Source organism: Epinephelus fuscoguttatus, linkage group LG9 (assembly GCF_011397635.1).
Source record: "Epinephelus fuscoguttatus linkage group LG9, E.fuscoguttatus.final_Chr_v1".
Lineage (NCBI taxonomy): Eukaryota > Metazoa > Chordata > Actinopteri > Perciformes > Serranidae > Epinephelus > Epinephelus fuscoguttatus.
The window spans coordinates 1,290,067-1,315,546 of NC_064760.1; the positions used below are offsets into that span (position 1 = coordinate 1,290,067).

At 43.8% G+C, this 25,480-nt stretch overlaps 3 protein-coding genes across 4 annotated transcripts in view; 1 reads left to right on the top strand and 2 right to left on the bottom strand.

Annotated features, from left to right (window-relative positions):
- The window catches only part of b4galt1l (DP-Gal:betaGlcNAc beta 1,4- galactosyltransferase, polypeptide 1, like), a 38,306-nt gene extending 35,460 nt beyond the window's left edge, over positions 1-2,846 (bottom strand). The window contains exon 1 of the mRNA XM_049586715.1: positions 1,956-2,846. Within this exon, the coding sequence (XP_049442672.1) occupies positions 1,956-2,286 (331 nt within the window). The 5' untranslated portion in view covers positions 2,287-2,846. The remainder of the gene's footprint in view (positions 1-1,955) is intronic.
- Positions 2,847-8,308: 5,462 nt separating this feature from the next.
- Positions 8,309-17,075, top strand: rest (RE1-silencing transcription factor). Of its 2 annotated transcripts, none has more exons than XM_049585701.1 (6): positions 8,309-8,441; positions 10,422-10,706; positions 10,864-11,433; positions 11,959-12,119; positions 12,232-12,315; positions 12,786-17,075. In XM_049585701.1, exons 2-6 carry the CDS (start codon positions 10,459-10,461, stop codon positions 14,675-14,677), a joined length of 2,955 nt encoding a protein of 984 aa, XP_049441658.1. In that variant the 5' UTR covers positions 8,309-8,441; positions 10,422-10,458; the 3' UTR covers positions 14,678-17,075. The 2 variants fall into 2 exon arrangements, with proteins under 2 accessions (XP_049441658.1, XP_049441659.1); XM_049585702.1 differs by having other exon boundaries at positions 8,424-8,558.
- A 473-nt stretch (positions 17,076-17,548) lies between these two features.
- On the bottom strand, positions 17,549-24,999 carry noa1 (nitric oxide associated 1). Its single transcript, XM_049585703.1, has 9 exons — positions 24,665-24,999; positions 21,070-22,029; positions 20,739-20,903; positions 20,442-20,552; positions 20,070-20,161; positions 19,832-19,963; positions 19,418-19,534; positions 18,672-18,789; positions 17,549-18,453 (listed from the first exon to the last, which is right to left on the bottom strand). Exons 1-9 carry the CDS (start codon positions 24,882-24,884, stop codon positions 18,212-18,214), a joined length of 2,157 nt encoding a protein of 718 aa, XP_049441660.1. The 5' UTR covers positions 24,885-24,999; the 3' UTR covers positions 17,549-18,211.
- Positions 25,000-25,480: the final 481 nt, after the last annotated feature.

A 25,480-nucleotide genomic window follows, 5' to 3' on the forward strand; every position in this document is an offset into this window, starting at 1 on the left:
TATTGAACAAATAGTCCAGTAAATCTGATTTCTGACATTTCCTGTCACGACACCACTAAGTATGATTTTAATGCAAAATGATTACATGACTGTCACACACATGCACGGGGACGTGGAGGAGACACTGACCACATTCTTTACAAGTTTAACAAGCAGTAGCCAGATTCATAAAATCTGCTGAAACTCAGAGTCCTGAGACCTGCTGATCACCTCAGACTGACGCCTGTTCATCAATATAAGTGTTTTAATAATAAATAACAAGTGTTGTGATGATCAATCAGCTAACAGCTTGTTTCTGTCAGTTTGTGATCAGCATTGATGTTTCCATCGTTCACCCCGTGACATCATCAATAACATTAATGATCAATAACACAGACACTTGGTGCTGCTCAGGTGGAATCTGTGCACTGACCGAATATTACTGTTGTCTATCTGTTCTGTTTGAATCATCTCAGTAAACAGACTTTGGGAAAGAATAAACAAATGAATAAACTCTCACAGCTGCTTTGACTCAGACCAGTGACTCTTACTGGTTTTCCTCCAGCACACACTGACTGTGGGAGCGTTGTCAGACAGGACAGGTACACCTGTCGTGTTCAGGTGACACCTGATAACAGCTCCTCAACACTCTATTGTTTCTCAGTGGACGCCGTCTCCGTGGAAATAAACTGGAAACTGTTTCCTCTGACATCATGTGACCAGCTGAGAGCCAATCAGGTTGGTTTTAATAGCCACAGAGACAGGACAGCTCATCACTGCTGTCCGTCTGATCGAGGGTCTCTGCTGTACGTGAACAACCAGGAAAAGCTACCTGTGACACACACCTGATGATGATGTCATCGCATGTTATTTGTGTCTCTGTCCTCAGTGTCAAACTTATAAAAGGACACAGTTCAGATGTGGCTGCTTCGCTGCGACACCTCAGACTGACGACACCTTAAATCTGTACGGAGACACACTTGTGTCAGTATCATCTGTGTGAACGACTGATCCCTCCTCACTGTCTCTCTGAGGTTTCTAACATTTTTCCCATTAAAGGGTTTTTTGGGGGGTTTTTCCTGACCAGCTGTGATGGTCCAAAGACAGAGGGATGTCCTGTGCTGTAAGAGCCAAACTGTGATCTGTGATATTGGGCTTTATAAATAAAATTTAATCGAGTTGAACAAATCAACAGTCTGTGTGTTGGTGTGTAATCAATAAATATACAAAACACCTTCCACAAATACAGAAAATATAAACTTACAAAATATACTGCAGATATGAAACACGTGCAAAAACACCAACACGTTACAAAGTAGATCAGGTTTACAAAGTCTGGTTTTGTCTGTCCCCGGGTCCAGCACTAAGGGTGACGGGGACAGGATGTTCTCTTTCACCGCCCCAAAACTCTGGACCACTCTTCCTCCCATCGTCTGATTCTCCCCGACTAATGAGACTTTAATGAATCATCTTAAAACATGTTTTTACTCTGTAGCCTTCAACTGCACATATGTGACTGTCACGCGGTGTAAATAAACACCTCACTACAGGTGTGATAATAACTGTATAATAACACGTTATCACTCAGACTTTTGTGTTTCTCTCTTTCCTTTCGGTTCTTCACTTCCTGTGAGCTGTCAGAGCACTCTGTGTTTGAAGTGTTGCATCAGTAAAGTTGACTCGACTGTTTTATCTGAATTATTCTGGACCTGATTCTTCTGCCGTTGTTTCACAGAGAGCTTCCTGAACCTGAGCTCACCTGTGATTTACCTGTTGCCTCTGACTTCCTGTTTGTTGCTCTGAGCTGGTTAGTTTCTGGCTCTTATATTGTTCTTGTAGAAAACACTTAGACTCATATAGATGAAGAACTTTAACAGAGCCCTGAGCAGAGGAGCAGAGTGTGTTGTGGCTCTGCTGGACTCTGACACATGACCCATGACCCAAAGGCAGCAGCGGGAGGTCTGAGCAGGTCTTACCGAGCAGAGGTGACGTCTCCGGGCACCTCTCCAGCTTCTTCTCCTCCGGTGGATGCTCGTCGGGTTTGGCCTCGTCTGTCTGCCCCGCGGTCACCTCCTTCTGGGTCTGGGCCTCCTTAGGATCGCGTCCGTGGTTGAGCTCTGGGTTTATGACCTGGGGTATCTGCGCGGTGCCGTTACGGGACTGCTGGTTCTGGACGAAGGCGAACCGGATGTCCAGGGAGCGGACGTAGAAGACGAGAGTGACGGAGATGTGGAGGAAACAGAGCAGGACCACCAGCTTACAGGTCCGGTGGAGGAGGGAGAAGTTCACGGTGGAGTCTGCGGCCATCCTGACTCACGGCTCCGCCGACGGGAGATTAATGATGTGTCAAACTATGAGGAAGAAGGCGGAAGAGAGAGGCTGCGGCCCCGGGTCCTGGTTCCCCGCGGACTGACTGTTAGCTCTCGGGCTCCATTTTCACTCAACTTCACCGGAAACTTTCAAACTTTTAAACACCGTTAACTACAACCGGAAGTTTCTTTAAAACAAAAGCCGAATAACGAAACAACGCGACGTTAACGGTCTGAGCTCGGTCACCGTCAGATAGCAGTTAGCTTCAATTAGCTTTCCGTGCCTTCACTTTTAAAGTGACGTTAACTGTTAACGCTAACTGCTACCGGGAGTTAGCAGCGCAGGAACTTCGTGTCTCCGTTACCCGGGTCTGTAAAACACCGGCCGCTAAAAGATTAAAGGTCTCCAGATAAAATAAATTAACTTATAAACTAAGTTTTAACTAAAACTAATGAGCGCTGCTGGTTTCTGACTCAGATGTTAAGAAGTAACGGGACGAGAAAGTCGAGACTCCACTGAGGACACCGACAGTGTCGAGCTCAGGAAATCAACCGGTGCACTTCCGCTGTGCCTTTTCAAAATAAAACCTGTGATCGCTGAGTTTATTTATTTATTTGTTTCTATTTATTTTATTATATTGTACCAACAGTTTCACACCGTGTATCTGGTGGTTGATTCAGTTTGCACACAAAGTAATGATCATAAACTATGAATGAAAATAATGTGACAAGTAAGCACAAGCTTCAACATAAAATGATAAATAAAAAATAAATACATAAAAAAGACACAAGTATAAACACACACACACACACACACACACACACACACACACACACACACACACACAAGGATTTACCTAACTGAATATAAAGTTGTAAGATCTGCATAAATCAATAGTTTTGGTCAGTGTTTTTATTAGAAATAATTTCAGAGTTTTATTTGTAGGTCCAATAGTTAGATCAACTTTTTTTTTTTTTTTTTTTTTTACACCTTTTTAGGTAGACCATATTGCACATTATTAGAAACAAACCATTTGGCTGCTTTTAGGAATTTATTTAGCTGTTGTGCTCAGTTTGTTTGTTTGTTGTATGTTTAACATTCCAGATTTTCATTATAAAAGTTGAAGAAAACATATTTGATAATATAAAAATAATGTAAAAAACCCCAAACATTTCACAACAAATAAGTAAAATGTGTGTGTGTGTGTGTGGGGGGGGGGGCATTACAAACCATTACAACCTTCAGTGTTTAAACAGAAGGAATAAAAGTGAAACGTCTCGATGACCTAAAAGTTTTTGAATCTTAAATTTTCAGTAGTAATAAATTATGCTTCACAATTGGTATCTTTAAAAATACAAGAAGAGTCTTTTAAGCAGAATCATTGTTTCCTCCTGTTGGCCAACGACGAGCTTGAACCTGAATATATAATCTAAACTGAGACGGTGATGTGCAGCAACAGAAAATAAAATTAAGTGAAACAGTTAAAGTTTTTTGCATGTAGCAGCGAAAAGAAAGTATAAACACATAACTTCATATTGAATCTGATGAGTTCTGCTTCTTTGTTTTAATGTTCTTCACTTACAGTCCTGTGCTTTTATTTTGTAGGCAGACGCACCGCACTTCCGGTGTATTTCCGTACAATTTGAAGGTGAGTTTGAAACAGCTTCGAGTGGCACGAGGAAGGGGCGTGGCTGCTTCATGTGTCAATCTGTGACGAGAAACATCATAAAGTTCATGAATCATCGATCAGTGTTTGTTAATTATTTATTCATCTTTGATTTTCCACAGGTCAACAGTTCACTCCTGATAGGGCTCAAAAATAAGTTAAATAAATGTAAGAATGAATACAACAAAAAATAAAATAAAATAAAATTTAAAATGAAATCAAATTGAATTAAATTAGGTAAATTAAAAAATAGATACATTTAATTAAATCAAAATAAATAAATTAAAATAAATTAAAATCAGAAATATGACATTGATTTCTATCAAGTGTAACAGTACCTCTACAGTAAAATGTAGAGAATTATGGAAGCAGAAATAAGAAGTATAAAGTACTAAGTATGTAAAAATAAAATATCTGCAGTATGTCATAATGTTGTTAACAGTAGTATGTAAATTATTTAGAAATATAAAATATGTAATGTGTTGAATAAAATGTGTAAAAAATATAAAATTCTGCCTTATTTTACATTATAATGTATAAAACTAGCATGTAAAGTTATGAATATAAAAACATGTATATAACGCTGCAATGTACAACACAATATGTACAGTAGGAGTAAGAATAAGTAATATAAACTTACAGTACTGTGATCAGGTCGGATCATAGTCACACTCTGATGATTAAAACTCATTATTATTATTATTATTATTATTATTATCATTATTATTACTCTCTCTGTTGAAATGTTTCTACCTGTGTGTGATTTCTTTCTTTCTCTTTCTTTCTTTTTGAGTTTTTATTGCTCTGATGTTTATTTCATGTTTATTAAGTGAAAAATGAACAAAAAAGGACAATAAACTTTGTATTAGAAATAAATACACACACACACACACACACACACACACACACGCGGTGATGCTGTGGTGAAGCAGAGACGCCCCCATGTGGTTAAATAAAATAAAGATGTAATTACAACCAGCTGACAAATTTCCTTCATCTTTTCATAACTTCCGTTTTTGTTTGTTTGTTTTAATTCTTATTATTTCTTTAATCTGTTTATTGTTGTTTTATTTAGTTGTGTTGTTTCTGAGGCGTCAACTTTTTTGTCTTCAGCAGTTTGGAGACGCTGACATGAGACAGATGATCTGATCACACTCTGATGAAGACTTTGTATCTGGTGTTGATTAATTCAGAGACACATTAACTTATTGTCTGTAGTAAAGCTGGTGGTGTGTGTGTAGCTGCTCTGCATCAGAGGGTTCATGACAGGAAGTTAAGGTGAAGTCTGGTTGTCACGGGCGACCATGATCAACATCTCACAGATAATAAAGTGTGTCGTCACATGTTTGACCTTCAGTAACCTCTATTCCATGTGTGTGTGTGTGTGTGTGTGTGTGTGTGTGTGTGTGTGTGTGTGTGAGCTCCACCCAGTGCAAATAAACCCCCAAACCAGTCTGTGTCTGTGGTGTTTCCACTGAGATTTGATGAGTTTATACAGTTTTATTTCGGCTATGTATGTTTCATTCATTTTGCATCTGGTGTGGTTGTGTTGTGTCTCAACACTCTTATATATAAATATGCAACACACACACACACACACACACACACACATGTCAGCATGTGCAGATTATGACACAATGGGCCCCTAGACACAAATGTGCAGAGGGCCCCAAAAGCAGACTTTGACATTTTGTTGTCTTTTTTTTTTTTTTTTTGTAGTTTCCTCATCATCTCGTGTCTCCTTGTGTCTCCACTATATATATATATATATATATTTTTATTTTTTTTTTCTGTTAATAATCCTGTTTATTTGAACTATATATTTGTAAATAATCTTTTTAGATTTCTTATATTTTCACTTATCTTTCCTCTCTTGCAAGGTGCACCTGTAACGCAAATAATTTCCCCTTGGGGATCAATAAAGTATTTCTGATTCTGATTCTGATTCTCTTGAGTCGCCTCCTGGTCGGCAGCTTACTTGTTTATTTGAGTGACATTTTATAGGTGAGGGCCACGGGGCCCTGATACTTTGGGCCCTTGTGCCTGTCAGGCCTGTTTGATAATCTCACTCTGATCTCTGATGTAAACTGGAGAGCAGTTCACATCAGTCCCGTCTGACCGCAGCTGATGTTTACTGGAGCCTGAGTCTGTCACACGTCAGAGACTGGAGATAAAGTTAGTTTCATGTTTTATGAAAGGATGAATTGATGGGTCAAATTATTGAATGAAATGTCCTCATCAATCATAAAGTGGTGCTGACACAGACGTGATCACTTTTCTCAACAGACAGAAAACAGAAACATGTGTAACTCTTAAACCAGTAAAGACTCCTACAGGAGGGGAACAGGGTCAAAAGGAAGGTACAAAAAAAAATTAAAATAAACTTTAACAAAGGGATCATGAAGCATAGTGAGATGAGGATAAATAAAGTGCAGTTTAAACCATCTGTCCACCAGAGTAGGGACAAAAACATGGACCTCACATTGCTTCAGGAGTCTGTCTCCAGATTCTGTGGAAGGTATTTAACTAACTAACTGTGTCCAGTGTGACCTACAGCTGTTCCTCATTATAAGCGTCAGAGTCATTAGATGGAGATCGTCTCCAGGAGTGTCTGAAGTTCCTCTCTTAACAGATCTGTGTTCTTACATATAATTGTCATCAGTCTTTCAGCTGTCACAAGTCTGGTTGTTTGTTTGGACCAGTTTCCTTCAACAGTGTCAGTCACAAGAAACATCACTGATCACAACAAACAGTCACGGACAAACTTTAAATTATTCATACAGAAATAATCTTAATAACAGATGATGTAATTCAAGTATAAGTATTAATCTTAAAACAGATGTTTAATATTAACTATAGACCAATATCTAATCTTCCCTTTATGTCAAAGATCCTTGAGAAAGTAGTCGCAGACCAGCTGTGTGATTTTCTCCATGATGATAATCTATTTGAGGAATTTCAGTCAGGATTTAGAGTGCATCATAGCACTGAGACAGCACTAGTTAAAATTACAAATGACCTTCTGATTGCTTCAGACAAAGGACTCGTCTCTGTACTTGTTTTATTAGATCTTAGTGCGGCGTTTGACACAATTGACCATCAAATTCTACTGCAGAGACTGGATCACTTAATTGGCCTAAAAGGTTCTGCACTGAGCTGGTTTAAATCTTATTTATCTGATCGTTTTCAGTTTGTTCACGTTCATAATGAATCGTCATTACGTACCAAAGTTTGTTTTGGAGTTCCGCAAGGTTCTGTGCTCGGACCAATCCTGTTTACTCTATATATGATATATATATATACTGCAGAATGTGTTAAAACTTCATAATTTTATTTCTTTGACTGCTTTTAAATCTAAAATGAAAGAAATAGAGTCTGAATCCTTACACTGTCAATGCTCCACTGTCTCTCAGATTAACTCATATCACAGCGGTGCCTGGACAGCGTGACGTGTGTGGTTGTGCTGCTGCCGTGGTCCTGCCAGATGCCTCCTGCTGCTGCTGCCATCATTAGTCATTAGTCATACTTCTACTGTTATTATACACATATGACTATTGTCACACATGTATACTGCCAGGTATTAATACATACTTTCAACATATTGTACCACAGTAGCCAGAACTATAACTATAATATTATTACTTTCATTAATGTTGTTGTAAGCTACTGTCATTACCTGCATCTCTCTCTCTCTCTCTCTCTCTCTCTCTCTCTCTCTCTCTCTCTCTGTCTCATTGTGTCATATGGATTACTGTTAATTTATTATGCTGATCTGTTCTGTACGACATCTATTGCACGTCTGTCCGTCCTGGAAGAGGGATCCCTCCTCAGTTGCTCTTCCTGAGGTTTCTACCGTTTTTTCCCCATTAAAGGGTTTTTTGGGGAGTTTTTCCTGATCAGCTGTGAGGGTCTTAAGGACAGAGGGATGTCGTATGCTGTAAAGCCCTGTGAGGCAAATTGTGATTTGTGATATTGGGCTTTATAAATAAAATTGAATTGAAATTGATGTATGATGTATATGTACATATACGTCTGTATAACCTTGATAAATCATGTAGTGATGTTAATAACAGTTGTTATGGTCTCTATAACAGAAGTAATTTAAGCATAAGTCTAAATAAATGATATAGTCATAATAGCAGCTGTAAACAGATGTCATTCATTATAATAATCTAAGTAAGTGATGTGATAATATCAGTAGCAGCTGTAATAGTCTTTACAACAGATATGATTTAAATAAAAGTGATAATAAGTGCTGTATTCACATCAGGAACAGCTGTATATGATGTACCAGGTGACGTATTTCACTGCTCAACCTCCACTCACCGCCGGAGCGACGTGCTGACGTCACAGCTGTACGTCAGTGTGGAGGAATGTGCGGAAACTTCTTGTTCACTTTTCTTTCTGCGCCGATCGTCGAAGAAAAACCCGCAAAAACTGGAAACAAGTGAAGAAAAGTAGCGCAAAGTTTGGACCCGAGGAGCCGGTGAGTTTCCCCGCTGCTCGGTGCTCGGTGTCGGCCCGGCAGAGGAGCTGCTGGGCGGCGGTTAGTCGGAGCGGAGCAGCTGGAAAGTTGTTGGCAGTTTGGAGGAAAATGGAGGCGGTGAGTCGGTGAAGAAGGCGCTGTCCGGGGCTGATCAGGACCATGGCTAACACTCCGACACCGCCGATAGTCTCCAAACACATCAATCCTTCACTTTACTTTAACTTCACCGCCTCAAAAACTCCTCCAACACTTTATATTAACTTTAAACATCTAAATCAAAATGTCGCTGTTTGTAAATGGAGCTCTGCGCTTCCGCAAACTAAGTTTTCTGAGCCTGAAATGGTCGCTGTAAATCACATCCAGACTTTATCAGCCACACTTACATTTACATATTTAACTCTGAGTATGTGAACACGTGTTTCTGCAGCTGGGTCACTGTGAGTCAGAGTTTATAAGTCAAATGTCCCGGAGTGATGTTTTAATCCTTTTTTAAACCACGTGTTCATTATCAGACTTTCACTTTTTAATCTTTAACTGACATCCGATTTAAAGAGTCTCAAAGTTTTAACACATGCTCCGAGATAAAGCGGATTTTTTTTAAAAAAAAGATATTTAAACAACTTTACTGTTTAATATCTTAACTTTTAGTCTCCTCATACCAAAGTCCATTCAACTTTCACAGTATTTAAGATTTAATCACATAGGCTGTTGTGATCTGGCTCCTGTGAGGGTTTTGTACCTTGTTATATTCTCAGTGAAACATCAGGTCCCTTTTTGTGTCTTTTGACTTTTAGTAACTATCATCATATCTTTATGTTTTCACTATAAAACTACAAATCTTTGTCAGACCGCTGACAGCCTCCTCAGCGCAGTGAGTTAAATCTCGTGTTTTCCAAAGGAGGTTTTGAACGTGTTTTTTCCTCCTTATGGCGCTGTCGACTGAGCTGTGGTGCTGTTTCAAAATGGCCGACAGACACATTCACTGAAAACTGTCCTGTCACATATATATTTATTTATACACACTTATACACACATGCACACGCACACAAACACACACACACACACACATACAAGGTATTTAGTACAATTTTAATGCACTTGTACTCGAGTGTTTATTGACTGTTCGTAATTTATGAGGGGGTAGGGCGTGGTGCAAAAGGAGGGAGGCATGTCAAATAAGTTTTTAAGCACTGGGGAGGTTTTTTGGCTCAGGGGAGGGGCATGCAACTTTAGATGGTTGTAATTTGTAATTATTTTAGATTTTTAAAGAAAACATGCAGCCAGGTTTGGAAAGCATGTTTTACTTTGAATATAAAAGAGAAATATGCAAAAAAAAAAATTGAAGAAAACATGCCCTCCAAAAAAACTAAAAATGAATACAGATACAAAGAAAATAAACGTAAAATAAAATAGAAAACATGCAAAAAAAGAGAAGAAATAATGAAAAATAAAAAAGGTAACGTGCAAAATAAATAAAGAAAACATGCCCTCCAAAATAAAGACAATAATGAAAACGCGTGTTTTACTGTATTACAGCCATAAACTGTAAAATCAGAAATTATTATTGGATTTCAGATTTTGGTCTTTGGACCTTCATGAGTTTCCATCAGAAAAAAACACAACCAGATTAGGAACCCCCTAACTGCACGCGTACACTCAGAACAGATAATATCTGATGGTTATATGTGAAAGAAAATCCTAGAACACTGATGTTTAGGCACAAGTCACATTAAAATATCATGTGTAGAAGCAGAGATGTGCACGTCTCTGTGTGAGCCCTGAATTTACGTTGATCCACAGAGTTTATAATGGTATATTTTAATATGTTATCTGGATGTCTCAAGAGATCACAAAAAACCTTGAGTTATTACGACTACAGTTTTCTCTGGGTCAAACCTCAGACTGACTGGACGACTATGTCAGGACTTAAAATCAGACGTTTGCCGCTACATCACCTTTTTATTCTGTGATCATCCTCAGCTTCTCGTCCCCGCGGAGGTGAAGAGCTGAACTCAACATGGCCTCTCAGACGGTGTTCTCGGTGGGGATGTATCCTGTCGGTGTGTCTGTGATGGAAGACGTACAGGGTGACATGCCTGGAAACACACTCCCCGCCCCCCAGCTGGTGATGCTGGCCAACGTGGCGGCAGTTACAGCAGCAGAGGGCGGTGGCGGAGACGGCAGCGCTGCAGACGAGAAGGAGATGATGGAGCTGAAGACTGTGGGATGCACCTACTCGGACAGCGAGGAGGAAAACATCATCAGGTCAGGAGTTAGTCTGCTCCCAGTCGTCAGGTCAGGAGTTAGTCTGTTAGTCAGGTCAGGAGTTAGTCTGCTCCCAGTCGTCAGGTCAGGAGTTAGTCTGCTCCCAGTTACAGTGAAGGTGTTACATGTGTGTTAACTCACCTGTGTGTGTGTTCAGGTACAGCTATGATAACCAGAACCACAGAGAGGTGTGTATCATCGAGTATCCTGAGTCGCCCGGCCCGCCCATCCAGGCCGTGATCGTAGGGAACCACCTGCAGGAGGAAGAAGAGTGCAATGGGACAGGTCTTGAGCTCTGTCTCCAGCCCTGCCCCCCAGCCGCCACCAAAACACCTGTGGAGGAGGTCCAACGCAAACACGCCCCTGCCCCCGCCGCCGTGCTGGAGAGCTCCAAGAAGAAGAAACCCTTCTACTGTAAGCCATGTCAATTCCAGGCTCAGAACGAGCAGGAGTTTGTTGAACACCTCGGCACTCATGGCGTCAGTAAAATGATGGTGGTGCACCGGGTGGAGGCCAGGAGCAGGACCAGGGCCAAGGAGGCTGAGACAACCGAGTCCCAGACACCGTCAGGTGGGGAGGCGGAGAATGGTGGGGACGCAGGCACAGCAGTGGCAACGGGTGACATCAAAGGGCTGATAAGGTGTGAACGGTGCGGCTACAACACCAACAGATACGACCATTACATCGCTCACCTGAAGCACCACAGCAGGGAGGGCAGCGACCACAGGTGAGAAACACACAGGTGAACCTGCAGGTAAAGCTTTCTGTGTTAATAATGCTGTGTCCTCTGTAAAACCAGACAAAACCAACTGTACGATACAGGTGTGCAGTATGAAGTCTGTCATCAGTGACGTAGTCGGCACAGTCCTCTTCCTGCCGTCCACAGAGAGGCGGGACTTATTTTTATGAAGGGAGACAATATTGAGTTTAATCTTGTGGCCAAATTGGAAGAAGAATCTGAAGAATAAACCAATTTGAATTTCGTGGTCAAAGTTCAGTGTGCACACATGTCACGTTACTCAAACAAAAAGCACTACTGCCAAAATCTCTATACGCTTCTTCTGTATGTTAGTTATTTAAAAAAAGGAAAATCAAGTGTTGTTAAATATTTATTATTATCGTTAAAAACTGAAAATTAGAGCGACAGTTTATAGTAGATTATGATGGAATTTATATGACCCTGTCCTTCAAACTGAAAATGACAATGAGAAAGTTTGAAGTAATCTGATGGATCTGCTTTGTGTCTCTGCAGGGTGTTTAAGTGCACTCTGTGTCCGTACACCACCGTCAGTCAGTACCACTGGAGGAAACACCTGAGGAATCACTTCCCCAGCAAACTGCACACCTGCAACGAGTGCTCCTACTTCTCCGACCGCAAGAGCAACTACATCCAACACATCAGGACACACACAGGTGGGACAAACTTCAATCTGTGTCTGTCCGTTGATAAAAATCTAAAACCAGACAGGGTTTAAAGTCTTGATCCAGATGATGACACCTACATGATGTTCCCTGTGTTGTACAGGTGTCCGTCCTTTCCAGTGTCCGTACTGTGACTACTCCAGCTCTCAGAAGACCCACCTGACCCGACACATGAGAACTCACTCAGGTCAGTCGTCCACTCTGAACTCTGTCACACGTCTGTCAGCAGAGTAAAACTTGAGATACTCAGAGATACAACAGACAGTAAACTAGCAGCAGAGTATTTTTACTGTCTGTAGAAACAGGATTTATTCTTCTCGTGTCTCTGACTGTCAACATGTTTGTGTTTGTTCTCACTGAAGCCATCGATGTCGGATCAACGTGGTAAAGTGATGTGCAGTAGAAGTACGAGCTGTGATGTGCCCTCCTGTGTTGTGTTGTACCCGTCTGACACTGAAGCAGCTCCGTCTGGAAACGCAAAGTGTGTGAACGCTGTTTGACACAGGAAGTGTTTCCAGGCTGATCTGTCCCAGTGCGGGCGTGAAATTTCCTGCATGACCTGTCCTGTTTGATAAGAGACCACCTGCTGCATGAAACCCATCTTATCTGTCTCACCTGTCTCTGCTGCAGTATTGACTCTGTCCTTCGTGTGTGCAGGTGAGCGTCCCTTCAAGTGTGAGAGTTGTAACTACCTGGCAGCCAATCAGCATGAGGTGACCCGCCACGCCCGGCAGGTCCACAATGGCCCCAAACCTCTGTCCTGCCCCTACTGCGAGTACAAGACTGCCGACCGCAGCAACTTCAAGAAGCATGTCGAACTCCACCTCAATCCTCGCCAGTTTCTCTGCCCTCTCTGCAAGTACGCCGCCTCCAAGAAATGCAACCTGCAGTACCACCTCAAGTCCAGGCACGCCGGCTGCAACGTCCCCGTGGACATCTCCAAGGTCAAACTGCGCATCAAGAAGCCCGGTCTCGATGGCACAGAGGAAAACGCAGACCCCAAGGCAACCAAGTTTGACAACTCATCCAGTATGGAGGAGGAATTTGACATGGACGAGGACGCCGCAGACGAGGATGAGGGTGCGAACTCAAGTCCCATCAATCTGTCAATCAGAGAGAGCAGCCAGCCTGATGCTGCCCAACCAGTGCAGAGTGAAGCACCTGACAAGACGCAGAAGAAATCCACCGTCACTGCAGAGAAAGAGAAAGTACAAAAAACAAAGGAGAAGGCAGAGCCAGAGAAAAAGGTCACAAGCAGGCAGAGGAGGAGCGAGAAGGTCAATGAGAGTCCTCCAGAGAAGGAGCCAACAACAGTCGCTGTAAACACAGACAACAAGATGAAGAGACGAGTCAGGAAACTGCCAGCAGAAAAAACAGCCCAGAACCAGGAGGCAGTGACGAACTCAGAAAAATCCCAAACGGGGACAGAAAAGTCTGATCAGAGACCTGAGGAGAGAGTCGTGAGACAGGAAGTGGAGAAAGTAGGAGAAAAGTTGAAGGTTGACAAGGAGAAAGAAGATCAGAAGAATGAAGGTAGTGTGAAGGAGAACAAAAGCCTCAACAAGCCAAAGAGGTCCCCGTCAAAGAAATCTGAGAAAACAACGGAACATGTCAAAGATGCTCCGCAGAAGGTGGACAGTCCCGAGAAGACTCAGAAGGAGAAGGTGGTCAGAGAAAAGCCTGCGAAGAGGAAAGCTGTGGAGGCTCTCGATCTGTCCAAAAAGTCCTCATCTGAGACTCCGCCCAAAGCCAGACGGCTGAAATCCAGTGCTGCTGAGAAGCTGCAGGAGAAGCCTGTTGTAGAAGACACGAAGAAGACTAATGAAGCCCCTCCTACTCCACAGAGGTCCAACAGGACGACTCCAGTGAGGCAGAAGAAGAACAGGAGCACCAGTAAGAAAGCTTCAGGCCTTCAGCAGACTGTGGAACCTGAGAAAGACGAGCAGACTTCAGTTGTCTGTCCGACCACAGACGCTCTGGAAGCATCCGCTCAGCCAGACACCGCGACACCAACCACGCCATCTGACGACCACCCGACAGGAAACAGCTTTGCACCGAGCAAAGCCTCTGCTGATGAAACCACTCAAACAGACAAGACTTTGGACAAACCCTCAGAGAAGATGGAGGTTTCACCCTCCTGCAGCTCAGGTGAGGAAACGCCCTCTCCAGCCGCAGACCGCCCCGCTCCGACGTTCCTCAAACCGACATCACCGCCGCCTCTGGTGCTCCCAGGCCAGCGAAGCAAACCTGCTGATCCAGAGGACGACGAGGGCATCCACAGCAGCCACGAAGGAGGAAGTGACATCAGCGACAGCGCCTCTGAGGGCAGCGATGACTCTGGCCTCAATGGCAACGGCGCTGGCTCGGGTAAGATGGCCAATGACCCCGAAACACCCACCGACGAGATCCCAACACCGACAGAGCTGAAGAGTCACCTGTGCATCTTCTGCGACCGTACGTTCCCTCTGGAGGTGGAATACCGGCGCCACCTGAACCGCCACCTCGTCAACGTCTATTACATGGACAACATTGCCAAAGCACATAAGTGAGAATCTGTATCTATGGCAACAGGCGTAGACGTGTCATCATTTGAAACTTTGGATTCTGGTGCTCTGAAACAAAACTGAGCGGACAGGAAACACCAGTTTGTCCCAGTTAGCTGGACGTTATTAACCCTTTGTCACATGGTTATAAATATTAACACACAGACTGCTCATATAAACTGACTGTATGTCTGGTGGGAGGAGTCTACGCACCCGCGCTCTGTTTAACATGGTCAACCCTCCTCTGATGACTCGTCTCCGCCGTCTGTTATCGTGCTCTGTTCACATCAGTTTGATCTTTTATCTCAGAGTCTCGATTTGCTCCTGATCCACCGCCACGCCAAACGTAGTGCAGAACCAGCTGTAGAGAACGTCACATTGTGTTAAAGATTTTGGATGGCGCCATTTTGTGAGGAGCGAGCTTTGTTACCTGTGCCTGATCCAAACTGGTGAGAACATGGGCTGGTTCACTATAGCACCGACGTTCCACGAGTCCTGAACAGAACCAGTTAAAGAACCAGAGCGTGTTTAGAGAAGGAGTACATGTTCAGATATCACCAGATGTGGTTCACAGATCCACAACGTTCTTCAGCATCGTCGAACTACAGTTAGGGAATATTCTCGTGAGTTCTATTTTACATTTAAAAACTGTCTGTCGTCACGCTGCCACCTGGTGTCCATCCAGAGAACGGTTCGCACAGAGGCCTCAGGTCGGTGCAGGGTCATGTCGGGGGATTGGAGCCCTGTGTACCGCCTGACAGACATTAGAGCTCAGAGAGGAGTCACTAAATGTAAAGATGAACTTTGTTTCTGCACACATTGTATTTGTTTAAGTTTAGGGACTGTTCTGTATTTGTCAGAAGAGACTGCAGTGTGACCCTCCCTGAAGCTGCCTCCACCATGAGTTAAAAAGGAGTAAAAAAAAAAAAAAAAAGGCCTCAGTTTTTCACTCTTGTGTAATTTTTTATATTTGGCCAAATTTTAAATGAGACGCAGCCTAACGGGATTTTGATTAACCGTCAAAATTTTAAGATCAGATTTGGTTTGGTTATTTTCAGACCAAAAAAAAAATACAATAATAATTTCTGTTTTAACGGCTTCTGGCTGATAAATGTTGGAATTTTGGTGATTTTTAAAGAAAACATGCTTATTTCTTTTATTTTTAGATTTTGAAAGGCATGTTTTATTTTTTCATGTTTTCTTATTGTTCTTTTTTTATATATATATATTTTCCATATTTTCTGTTTTGTTTTTGTTTTATTTCTTTATTTTTCTTTTTTATCTTTATTTGTCTTTATTTTGAAAGACATTTTTTTTGCAAGTTTTCTTTAAAAATCATAAAAATAAATCAAAATACAGACATGTAAAGCTGATGCCCCTCCCAAGCCAAAAATTAAAACAAGTCCATCCCCAGTGTTTTTATTATTATTATTATTATTATCATTATTATTATTTGAAATTCTTTGACACGCCCCCTTTGTTTGCACCACTGCACCTTCACCTCATAAATAAAGAACAGTCCCTGAGGTGGAGGATTCTCTTAATGACATCATCAGATCATGTGTCATCTGCAGCAGCTTCACTAGTTTCCATCGTCTCTACAAATGAGTTTGGATCATTTCAGAAATCAGACTTTTGTGTTTCAGTGATTGATGTTGGGATGACGGTTGCCATGGTAACACCTGTCTGTTACACACCGCTGGGCTCGCTGTAATATTCTGTATGTAGCTGAGTTTTGTTTCGATGATAAAGTGGATTTTTCATTTTTATAAACATGGAGTGCCTTTGACAATCAACTCTGTACAGTCACTTTGAACTTTTCTTCTTCTTTGTATTCTGTTTTTAGACGGAAGGTTCAAGTCTGATTTTTTTCTCACCACAAACTGTTTTTCTTTAACTTGTGAATATTTGTCGTCTTTTTATGAAACAGGGACACTGAACTAAACTGAGCTCTGATTGGTGAAAGAAAATCACACCGCTTATTGTCGTATATCAGAGATGATTATTATATGTTGTGTGTTCCACGTGTAGAAACACCCTGAGTCTGAACTTCACCTGAACCTGCTCTGAAGAGACGCTCCCCTGTAAATAACTCAGTGCAATATTCCTTTAGTCGAGAAGCCAAAGTGAACGCAGAGCTCTTCTGTACATGTTTAACTGCCTGTCGTCACTGATCTCTGATCTGTTTCTAACACGTGAGAGGAAAGTTTGAAATGACAAACAAACATTGTCAGTTCAGATCCTGATGAAGTTTAACGTGACGAGACTTCTTCATTTGTAAATGTTTTACTCTCATCACAGTGACATGTGGAGGCGGCCGCCCTCTGTCCTCTGTGTGTGATATCAAGCTGTATATTCATGTTTCTGTAAACGGCCGTCACATTAAAGGATAAACTGGCGTTAACTTCCTGTCATCACATTATTCTCACTCATCCATCCATCACGTTAAAGATTAATTGATTCATCATGTTGTTCTCAAACATCCCACAGTTTACTGATCATGTCAAACTGTTTCAGCTCCGAAACCAACTTTGAATTTAACAAATATAACCTCTCCATAAACATTAAAACTCCAGAACAGGAGCTGTCAGTTATTAATGAAGATAAAATAACACCATCTTTATCCTGTAAGCCGAATAAAAGACTTCCTGTTGTCGATATTAACAGGATGAGAAAATTCTTCCTCTGACTGAACTGATGGAAACATTAATAAGAATCTCTCATATTAATAACTGTTCATAATGTAACTGTCTGTTTAACTCTGAGGTTTGATTCATCGACACATTCAGTTTAATCTTCATCATATTTTATCTGCTTTTTTTAAATAAAGATTTTTAAACTCAGTGAGGTCATTTTTGTTTCTGTGTTTTATTATTGAAAAAATCCAGAACTCAAATTCAAAAAACAACAAACGCAAGCAGAGACTGATACGTAACAACAGAAAACGCAGACGTGCACAAAAACATGCACATTAGTTTTCTCAGCAGGATGTCTACTGCCCCCTTGTGGCGCAGCGTACAAACATATATAAACCAGTCTTTACAAAAGGAACCAAAACACATTTATAATGAAGCGCTGCACAAACACTCCAAATATTATCGACATCATGATCCGACTGAGTCAAAGATCCAGAACACAGAAGTGACAACCCCTCAAGAGTGACATCACGATTGTTACATCCATTAAGTCCTTTACTGCAGACTGAGTTCATAAATCCAGTCTGACGCTCTGCACTGAAATGAGAGCGCTGACGTTTGAAGAAACTGAGTGTTTTATTTCTACATGAATTAACGAACAGTCACACACGTTCACTCTGCTCGGCGCTCTGCTGCTCTGAGTGTGTGGTGCTCTGAATAACTGAACAGGACACTCCCAACGATGCTCCCATTTGAGCCAGAAAAAGCTCCGGCACTCAGGGCGAGTATTTCCAAACGCACCCTAAAAGTTTCTCCAGCGCAGAAGAACGTCCTCTGCAGTGTGAACAATCATCACCATGGAAACCCATGGTCCTCACGTCCCTCAGTCTGCAGGTGCTGGAATTCATTTCTTCTTCTTTTTCTTCTTTACCTGCAGCCTCTCGGCGCCGCGGGCTGACAGTCCTCCGTCCACCAGCCCCCCAGGTTTCATGGGTTTGTAGGCGGCGGACTTTTTGATGCGTTCCCCTTTCAGGGACACGATGTGAGGAAGAAGAGGCGGCATCCTCAGACTGAAACCTGCCGCCGCCGGGCCGTGAACCCTCAACACCACCTGATCATCTGCTGGCGCCGTCACTGCCACCCAACCTGAGGACAGACGGACAGACGGAAACAGAGAGACAGACAGCAGCTCAGTTCCAGGACGACTGTGTTATTTATGTATTTATAATGTTTGTTTATAAAAATATTGATGCGAAGTTTCATCAGAATTCTGTGATGAGTGATGTCATGTTTGCATCATCAGCTCTGCAACATCATCTGTTGTCACGGTGACACTCAGCTGATACGTGTCAGGTGTTGTTTACCTGCAGACGACAGCTTGACGTCAGCGGCGGCCTCCAGGTAACCTCGACCCTCCAACCTGAACTCCTGAGGAACCAACGCTGGGAACTGCTTCATACGCTCCGACCCTCCCTGAGGAACCTGAACGCAGCACACACACACACACACACACACACACACACACACACACACACACATACATCAGCATGATGTCATAGAGACAGCTGACTGTCATCAGGTGACCTCAGGATGTGTCTGTCGTTTCTCCAGCCCACTTTAGATGAAACCACGCCCACTGCCGTATGACAAAAGCAGGCTGCCACATGTTGAGGCCCAACGGTCACCTGGCTCGCTTGGCGCTCTGTGAAACGACGCAGGTTGAGCTCATCAGAGGCTTTTAACCCGAGGAACTCTCCCCCTCTCGTCCTCACAGGCAGGACGTTGGGTTTCGACGCCTCTCTGTTTATCTGTTGTTTCAAACAGTCGCTGGTTGAACTTGAGTTTTCAACCAGCTCCGTCACTGCAGTGTGTGCAGACGAAAGGCGCCACGAGCGTCCTCAGGACTTTCCCCGCACACACTGTGACGACACAGAGCTGTTAACAATCAGCAAAGTTTCCCTTTAACTATCCGTATTGTTATTTTCCTGGAGACGGATCTTCAGTGGTCGGACCGACATCCTGACTCCCTGCCCACTCAGCAAAGTGGGCGTGGTTTCATCCAACGTGGGATGGTAAAACTTTAAACGTCCTCAGGACAGGTGTGTCTCACCCCCAACAGGACGCGTCCCGCATGTTTCTCATAGATGCTGTCGGCTTTCTCCAAACTGGTGATGTGAACTGGGACACGACTGGAGGCCACCACCGAGAACCAGCACGACTTCCCCCCCTGTGGACACCAGATCAATGATAACCGATCAGTAACAGCTGATCAGTAACAGCTGTGTTTTAAGAAAACAAACTTACATTTATATTAATATTAAATAAATAAAAAATGACATTAATTTTTTCAGCCTGGAAATAAATTAATAAATAATATTAAAAAATAAAACAATAAATCTTAAATACATCGTAAAGACACAACAGCTGACGACAAACACTGGGACACAGATTAGAAACACAAAGAGGAAATAACATAAATCATGTATTATGATTATTATGTTGTTGTTGTCATTAGTGTAGTGACCTGCAGGAAGTCGATCCTGGCCAGAGCTCCCACAAACAGACTCATACTGGGCTTCAACACAAACGTCCGGGGGACCACGGCCTGAGAGGGAACCACTGACATCACTTCCTGTTCTGTCAACAGACCGAGGATCTGAGAGACAGACAGAGAGACGGGGGAGGGACAAACATGAGAGCTGACAGCTGATTGGCCGTTGAGGTGGTCTGACACCACCACAGTAACAGTCTCAGAGTCTCACATCGTGTTCCTTGATGATTCCCGGAGTGTCGAACAGCCAGTGAGCGTCTTTCAGCTCGTTGAAGGTGAACTCATCAGCTGACCTGCCAGGAGCTGGAAGGTCACACAGAGGTCAAAGGTCACACAGAGGTCAAAGACAGAAATGTTAACAGGACATCGCTGAGCTTCATGTCAGACTCTTTCCTGCTGACTAACACCTGCTGTCTGTAACACACTGACTGTGGACAAATAAATCTGAACTGTCCCTTTAAGAGAAAAAACTCTTATAAAAATATATTTTAAGCAATAATTTAAAAATATGCTAATGAGCCTCATCTCCCTGATGACATCAGAGATCATTCATCCAATCAGATGTCCCTCTCAGTGTCCTCACCTGTCGTCATGTCTCCGTCATCATTTTCTCCAAAAGCCAAACTGTCGGGATCAAACTCGATCTCATCGTCTCTGGATCTGATGTCAGACCGGAACGTCCTGCCAACACGACCTGGACAGGTGGACAGGTGGACAGACAGGTGGACAGGTGGACAGATGGACAGGTGGACAGACAGGTGGACAGGTGGACAGGTGGACAGATGGACAGGTGGACAGACAGGTGGACAAGTGAGGTTAAGATTCACTGATGGTTTCAAATTAACGTCATCAAACCGCCCCTTCGTCTCCCCCGTCTCACCCACGAGGTATCCCTGCTTGCTGAAGTGTCTCAGTGTCTTCAGCTCGTCCTCTGACAGCTCGCTCTCCGTCTGTCTCGATGTGGCGTTCAGGCGCTCCTGCCTCTTGAACATCCTGTACGGAGTCGGGTTGATGATGGGAAACTTCAGCAGGTTCAGAGTCGTCCCTGAACGCACCGCAGCAGGAGAAACCACAGAGAGGCGTTCAGGTGACCCAAAGAGGAAACATCATGATTACATAACTGTGTGTACAGACTTTATTTCCCATCATGCTCTGGGAGCATGATGGGAAATAAATGGCGTGTGTGTGTGTGTGTGTGTGTGTGTGCTCACCGGGCCACGGCGATATGGTGGCCTTGTGGATGACATCAGAGGCTTTGGACTTGCAGTAGTCGGACTCCAGCAGTGTGTTGAAGAGCGTCGACTTGCCGGCGTTGGCGCTGCCCACCAGGTACACGTCACCTTTGTACTTCCAGGAGCGCTGCAGGCTGGAGATCAGACCCTCGACACCATACCCGGTCTTGGCGCTGATCAGGTGGACGTCAGTCACCTGACTACCGAAGCCGGCGTCCTGGCAGTACTGGGAGAGCTGGCGTTTGATTCGCTGCAGGTAGTTGGGCGAGTCTCCGGGCAGGAGGTCGATCTTGTTGCCGAGGACAACGATGTGTTTGTTGGTCCCCACCAGCTCGGGCAGGTCGGGGACGATGGAGTCGGGGACGTCCAGCAGGTCGACGATGAGCAGCACCAGAGCCTTGAGGGGGCGGAGCTGCTTCACCACGGCGCGGTACTGCTCAGAGGACATCTGGAGGTTCAGGGCCTTGTGGTGGTGCGTCAGCAGGTGGCAGCGCTGACACGTGGCGCTGCTCAGACGCTCCTCCTGCAGCAGCACCTTGTACTTCTCACTGGGCAGGTATCCAGGGACGGCGGCGTCGGTGCAGTGCAGGATGGCGCCGCAGCCGGAGCAGCAGGTGTCACTCACCGGCTCATCAACATCCGGGGTGCCGTAGACTTTATGCTCACCTTTACCTGCCGCCTTCTTCTTCTTCTTCTTCTTCGCTGCGACCACACTCTCGTCCAGCGGGAAGTCCACGTCGTGAAACTGGATGAGAGAGTCAGGCTCCGCCTCCCGCTGGGACACGCCCTTCAACACCTGCAGCTGCCGCTCCAGAGACCTCAGGTTTCTCTGAGGAGGAGGAGGAGCAGCGGGAGGACCAGGAGGAGGAGCAGAGGAGGAGGAGAGGCTCAGCTGATGGAGGTAGTCTTTCTCCTCCTGATGGTGGTCCTCCTCTGGATCTGAGCACAACAGGAGAGAAGAAGAAGAATCAGAACCACAGAAGAAGAAGACTTCCTCTGAGAGGTGGACGAACAGCTGAGTCTCAGTTCAGAGCTGCAGATGTCGAAGGCGGCGTCACATCAGCGCGACCACGGCCGCCTCACGTCGAAGGCTCCTTCAGGTGCAGCAGAGAAATGCAGCCTTCTGTCCCAGAATCTGGAGGATGAACTGCACTCTGGTGATGATTAAATATTAAGTTAACTAGCTAACGGCTAGCTGTTGTTAACGTTAGCTCAAAGCACACAGCTTAGCTAATCTGAATTTAATAGGTTCACCTGAAAACGCTCCATCAGCCTGAAATACATCAGACATCAAGGATTAAATTATAAATATATATAACACCAGTCTGTGGGTCCATGACTCGGGGCTAACTGACTGACTGACTCCTTCTTTCATCAAGCACAGCTGGTTGCTAGGTAACATGAACGCCAGCGGGTCGGGGTGAGAACAACTGGTGACACAACCAGGAAATCCTCCGCTGACCAGACTGTCACATTTCAGACACTGTTCAGTTTGGCTGATGCGTCTTCAGAGGACGTGGCCGATGTCGACCATGAAGGTCGCGACCTTCAGAGGCTGCGGCGCCTGAACTGAGACACAGCTGACGTCTACGACTCATCATCACAGTCAACACTCAGCTCGACAGCTGCAGCGACACACAGGTTTTAATGTACTCAGATGTGAGAGTTGATAGTTTCACATCTGCTTGTGTACGATACTGGAAACAAAAAATGCAGCTGGACGCTGAGTCGCTCCTTTAAATTATTTGAGTTACTTTCTAAGTTCTGACTTTTTACACAAACTTTATTAACAACATGTTTCAAGTTTCAGTTTCAGCAATAAAACATTTGTTCAACCAACAATATTTCTAATAACAATATAAATCATGTGATATTCTGTGAGACAGTTAAACCATGAACATCTCACACTGTGTGAACCAGTTACCAGTTCACCTGTAGAATCTTCCAAACAGGTGTTTCACTGTCTTTTGTTGCTCCTGTCTCAACGTGATCATAACGTTGTAGAATTAATGTGTTTGCAAAATAAACAACATGGTGAAATATCAGTTAAAATATAAAGATCCTGTATTTGAACTGTGTGACACTGAATAAAGGTCAAAAGAGGATTTTTTTAAGTATTTATGTATATGTATATATATATATATATATATATATATATGTATATTTTTTTTTAAGTTTTTCACTTTAGCATGAACAACGTGTTGCCTCCAAAACAAACAAACAAACAATCATCTGACTATAGAATGACAAAAACACTGTGTGTGTGTGTGTGTGTGTGTGTGTGTGTGTGTGTGTGTGTGTTCCACGTTTTTCTCCTCACTGACTTGGTCAATCCATGTGAAATTTGGCACAGTGGTAGAGGGTCATGGGAGGATGCCAATGAAGCAATATTACATCAATTGGCCAAAGGGGGGCGCTATAGCAACCCATTGAAATGTCAAACCTTGAATGGGCATATCTCATGCCCCGTATGTCGTAGAGACATGAAACTTTGCACAGAGATGCCTCTCCTCATGAGGAACACATTTGCCTCAAGAACCCATAACTTCCGCTTATATAGATTTTCCACCATTTTGAATTGTTTGAAAAACACTTCAAATGGATCTCTTCCTAGGAAGTTTGAGCGATCTGCATGAAACTGGGTGAACATAATCTAGGAGCAATATCTAAAGTTCCCTCTTGGCAAAAGTTGGAAAACTTCCTAAAACTGAGCTTCTATAAGGCAATGAATATTGCGGAGGGCGTGGCTCATCACATAAAGGTGTAGAACATCTCAAGGGTTTCACCCATCACCACGCAACTTTGTAGGCATATGACCACACATAATCTGAGGACCCCTCCATTATTGACCCCATCAAACAAAATGGGGGCGCTAGAGAGCTCATTTCTTATCTAGGCCTAACCGCCATATGGATTTTTACTAAACTTGGTAGATATGTAGAACAGGACGCCTCAAGGTGACTGGAGAAATTTAACTCTAATTGGCAACTGGGTGGCGCTATAACAACAGAAAAATGCTTCAAAATGGCTAAAATGCAACCGATCGCTGTGGCTCCCCCTGTGGACCAATGTTGGTGTTGTTTCTAATGTTTGCTATGACTAAGTCATGGTATGGTATGCTGTACATAATCATGGAAACTGTCAGTGTGTCATTCTGTCAGTCAGTCATTCTGTCTGTCCCACGTTTGACAAATGATACCATTCTACCACTATTGGCAATGGTACTACTGTACTTTCAATAAAGCAATCGTACTATCAAATTCACAAACACTGTCTGAACACATTGCTCTTCTTAATGGGCTCAGTTGACTATTTAATCTGCAGTTTCCTGTGACCTGTGTCCCAAACACACACCGTGTGAAGCTGTGTGTGGGCAGCTGTGCACTCAGTGGACTAGTTATTGTTACTGTGAGACCAGCAGCTGTAACTGATGGGTCACAGTGTGTCAGCTTCCTGTCAGTGATCAAAGGCCGATCAATCAATCACCCATCACTGATACATTAATAAACAATGTGGTATTTGTAGTCCTCAGTATTTGTAGTCCCTGCAGCTGTCCTGAGTTCCGGTGTCTCACCTGTACACTCCACGAACACGAACCTCTCCTCCAGCTGAGGGTCCACGGTGCAGCTCGGCTCCCTCCTCCCGGCTCTGCTGCTCAGCTGCCGGGTCAGACACCGAGCGGACACTGCGGCGGGGACACGGCGGGCCGGAGGACGGAGCCCGGTCCATCCGGTCCATCCGGTCCATCCGGTCCTCCCGGCCCGGAGGACACCGACCCGGAACACCGTCCACATGTCTAACACCTCCGATTGCACCTGAACACACCGCGCTCACCTTGGAGCTCCACACGCACGAGACCGCTCTGACGCTCCATGCGCTGCTGCCACACAACTTCCTGAACGGATGTGACGTAAACTCGTAGTTTATTTAACATCCGTTAAATTTTTTTTCTTTTCACAATTAAAACAAATGTCTCAAACACCTGAGTGACGTCAGGAGGTCACACACGATCAGTTATTAAATAAATTAATTTAAACATCGTGACGTCGCAAAGTTTGAGCCGTCTGAGGAGGTGATGACGTCAGGAGGTCTCACTCTGCGGCTGCTTCAGAAAACAAAACTACAAAAACTGTTTATAAACAATTACTGCGATGAAATAAACAGACACATGAAGATAATCTATACGTGTGTGTGTGTGTGTGTGTGTGTGTGTGTGTGTGTTCAGAGGCTCCTCCTGTCTGAGAGCTGTTCACTCTCTGCTCACGTGCACAGGTCGTGTCAGGGTTAATTTAGCTGCTGCACCATCACAGCTTCCTCCATCAGTCTGTGAAACTGAGCAGCATCAGAGGACACCTGTCTTTACCTGAAGGACACCTGTCTCTGCTGCGTG

Bases quoted from the DNA above. Each gene is read 5' to 3' on its own strand.
- rest (XM_049585701.1), top strand. From the start codon at position 10,459: ATGGCCTCTCAGACGGTGTTCTCGGTGGGGATGTATCCTGTCGGTGTG. The intron at 10,707-10,863 runs GTCAGGAGTTAG...GTGTGTGTTCAG, and splicing joins GAGGAGGAAAACATCATCAG to GTACAGCTATGATAACCAGA. The intron at 12,316-12,785 runs GTCAGTCGTCCA...TCGTGTGTGCAG, and splicing joins ACACATGAGAACTCACTCAG to GTGAGCGTCCCTTCAAGTGT.
- noa1 (XM_049585703.1), bottom strand. From the start codon at position 24,884: ATGTGGACGGTGTTCCGGGTCGGTGTCCTCCGGGCCGGGAGGACCGGA. The intron at 20,904-21,069 runs GTGAGCACACAC...CGGTGCGTTCAG, and splicing joins CACCATATCGCCGTGGCCCG to GGACGACTCTGAACCTGCTG. The intron at 20,553-20,738 runs GTGAGACGGGGG...CCACCTGTCCAG, and splicing joins CAAGCAGGGATACCTCGTGG to GTCGTGTTGGCAGGACGTTC.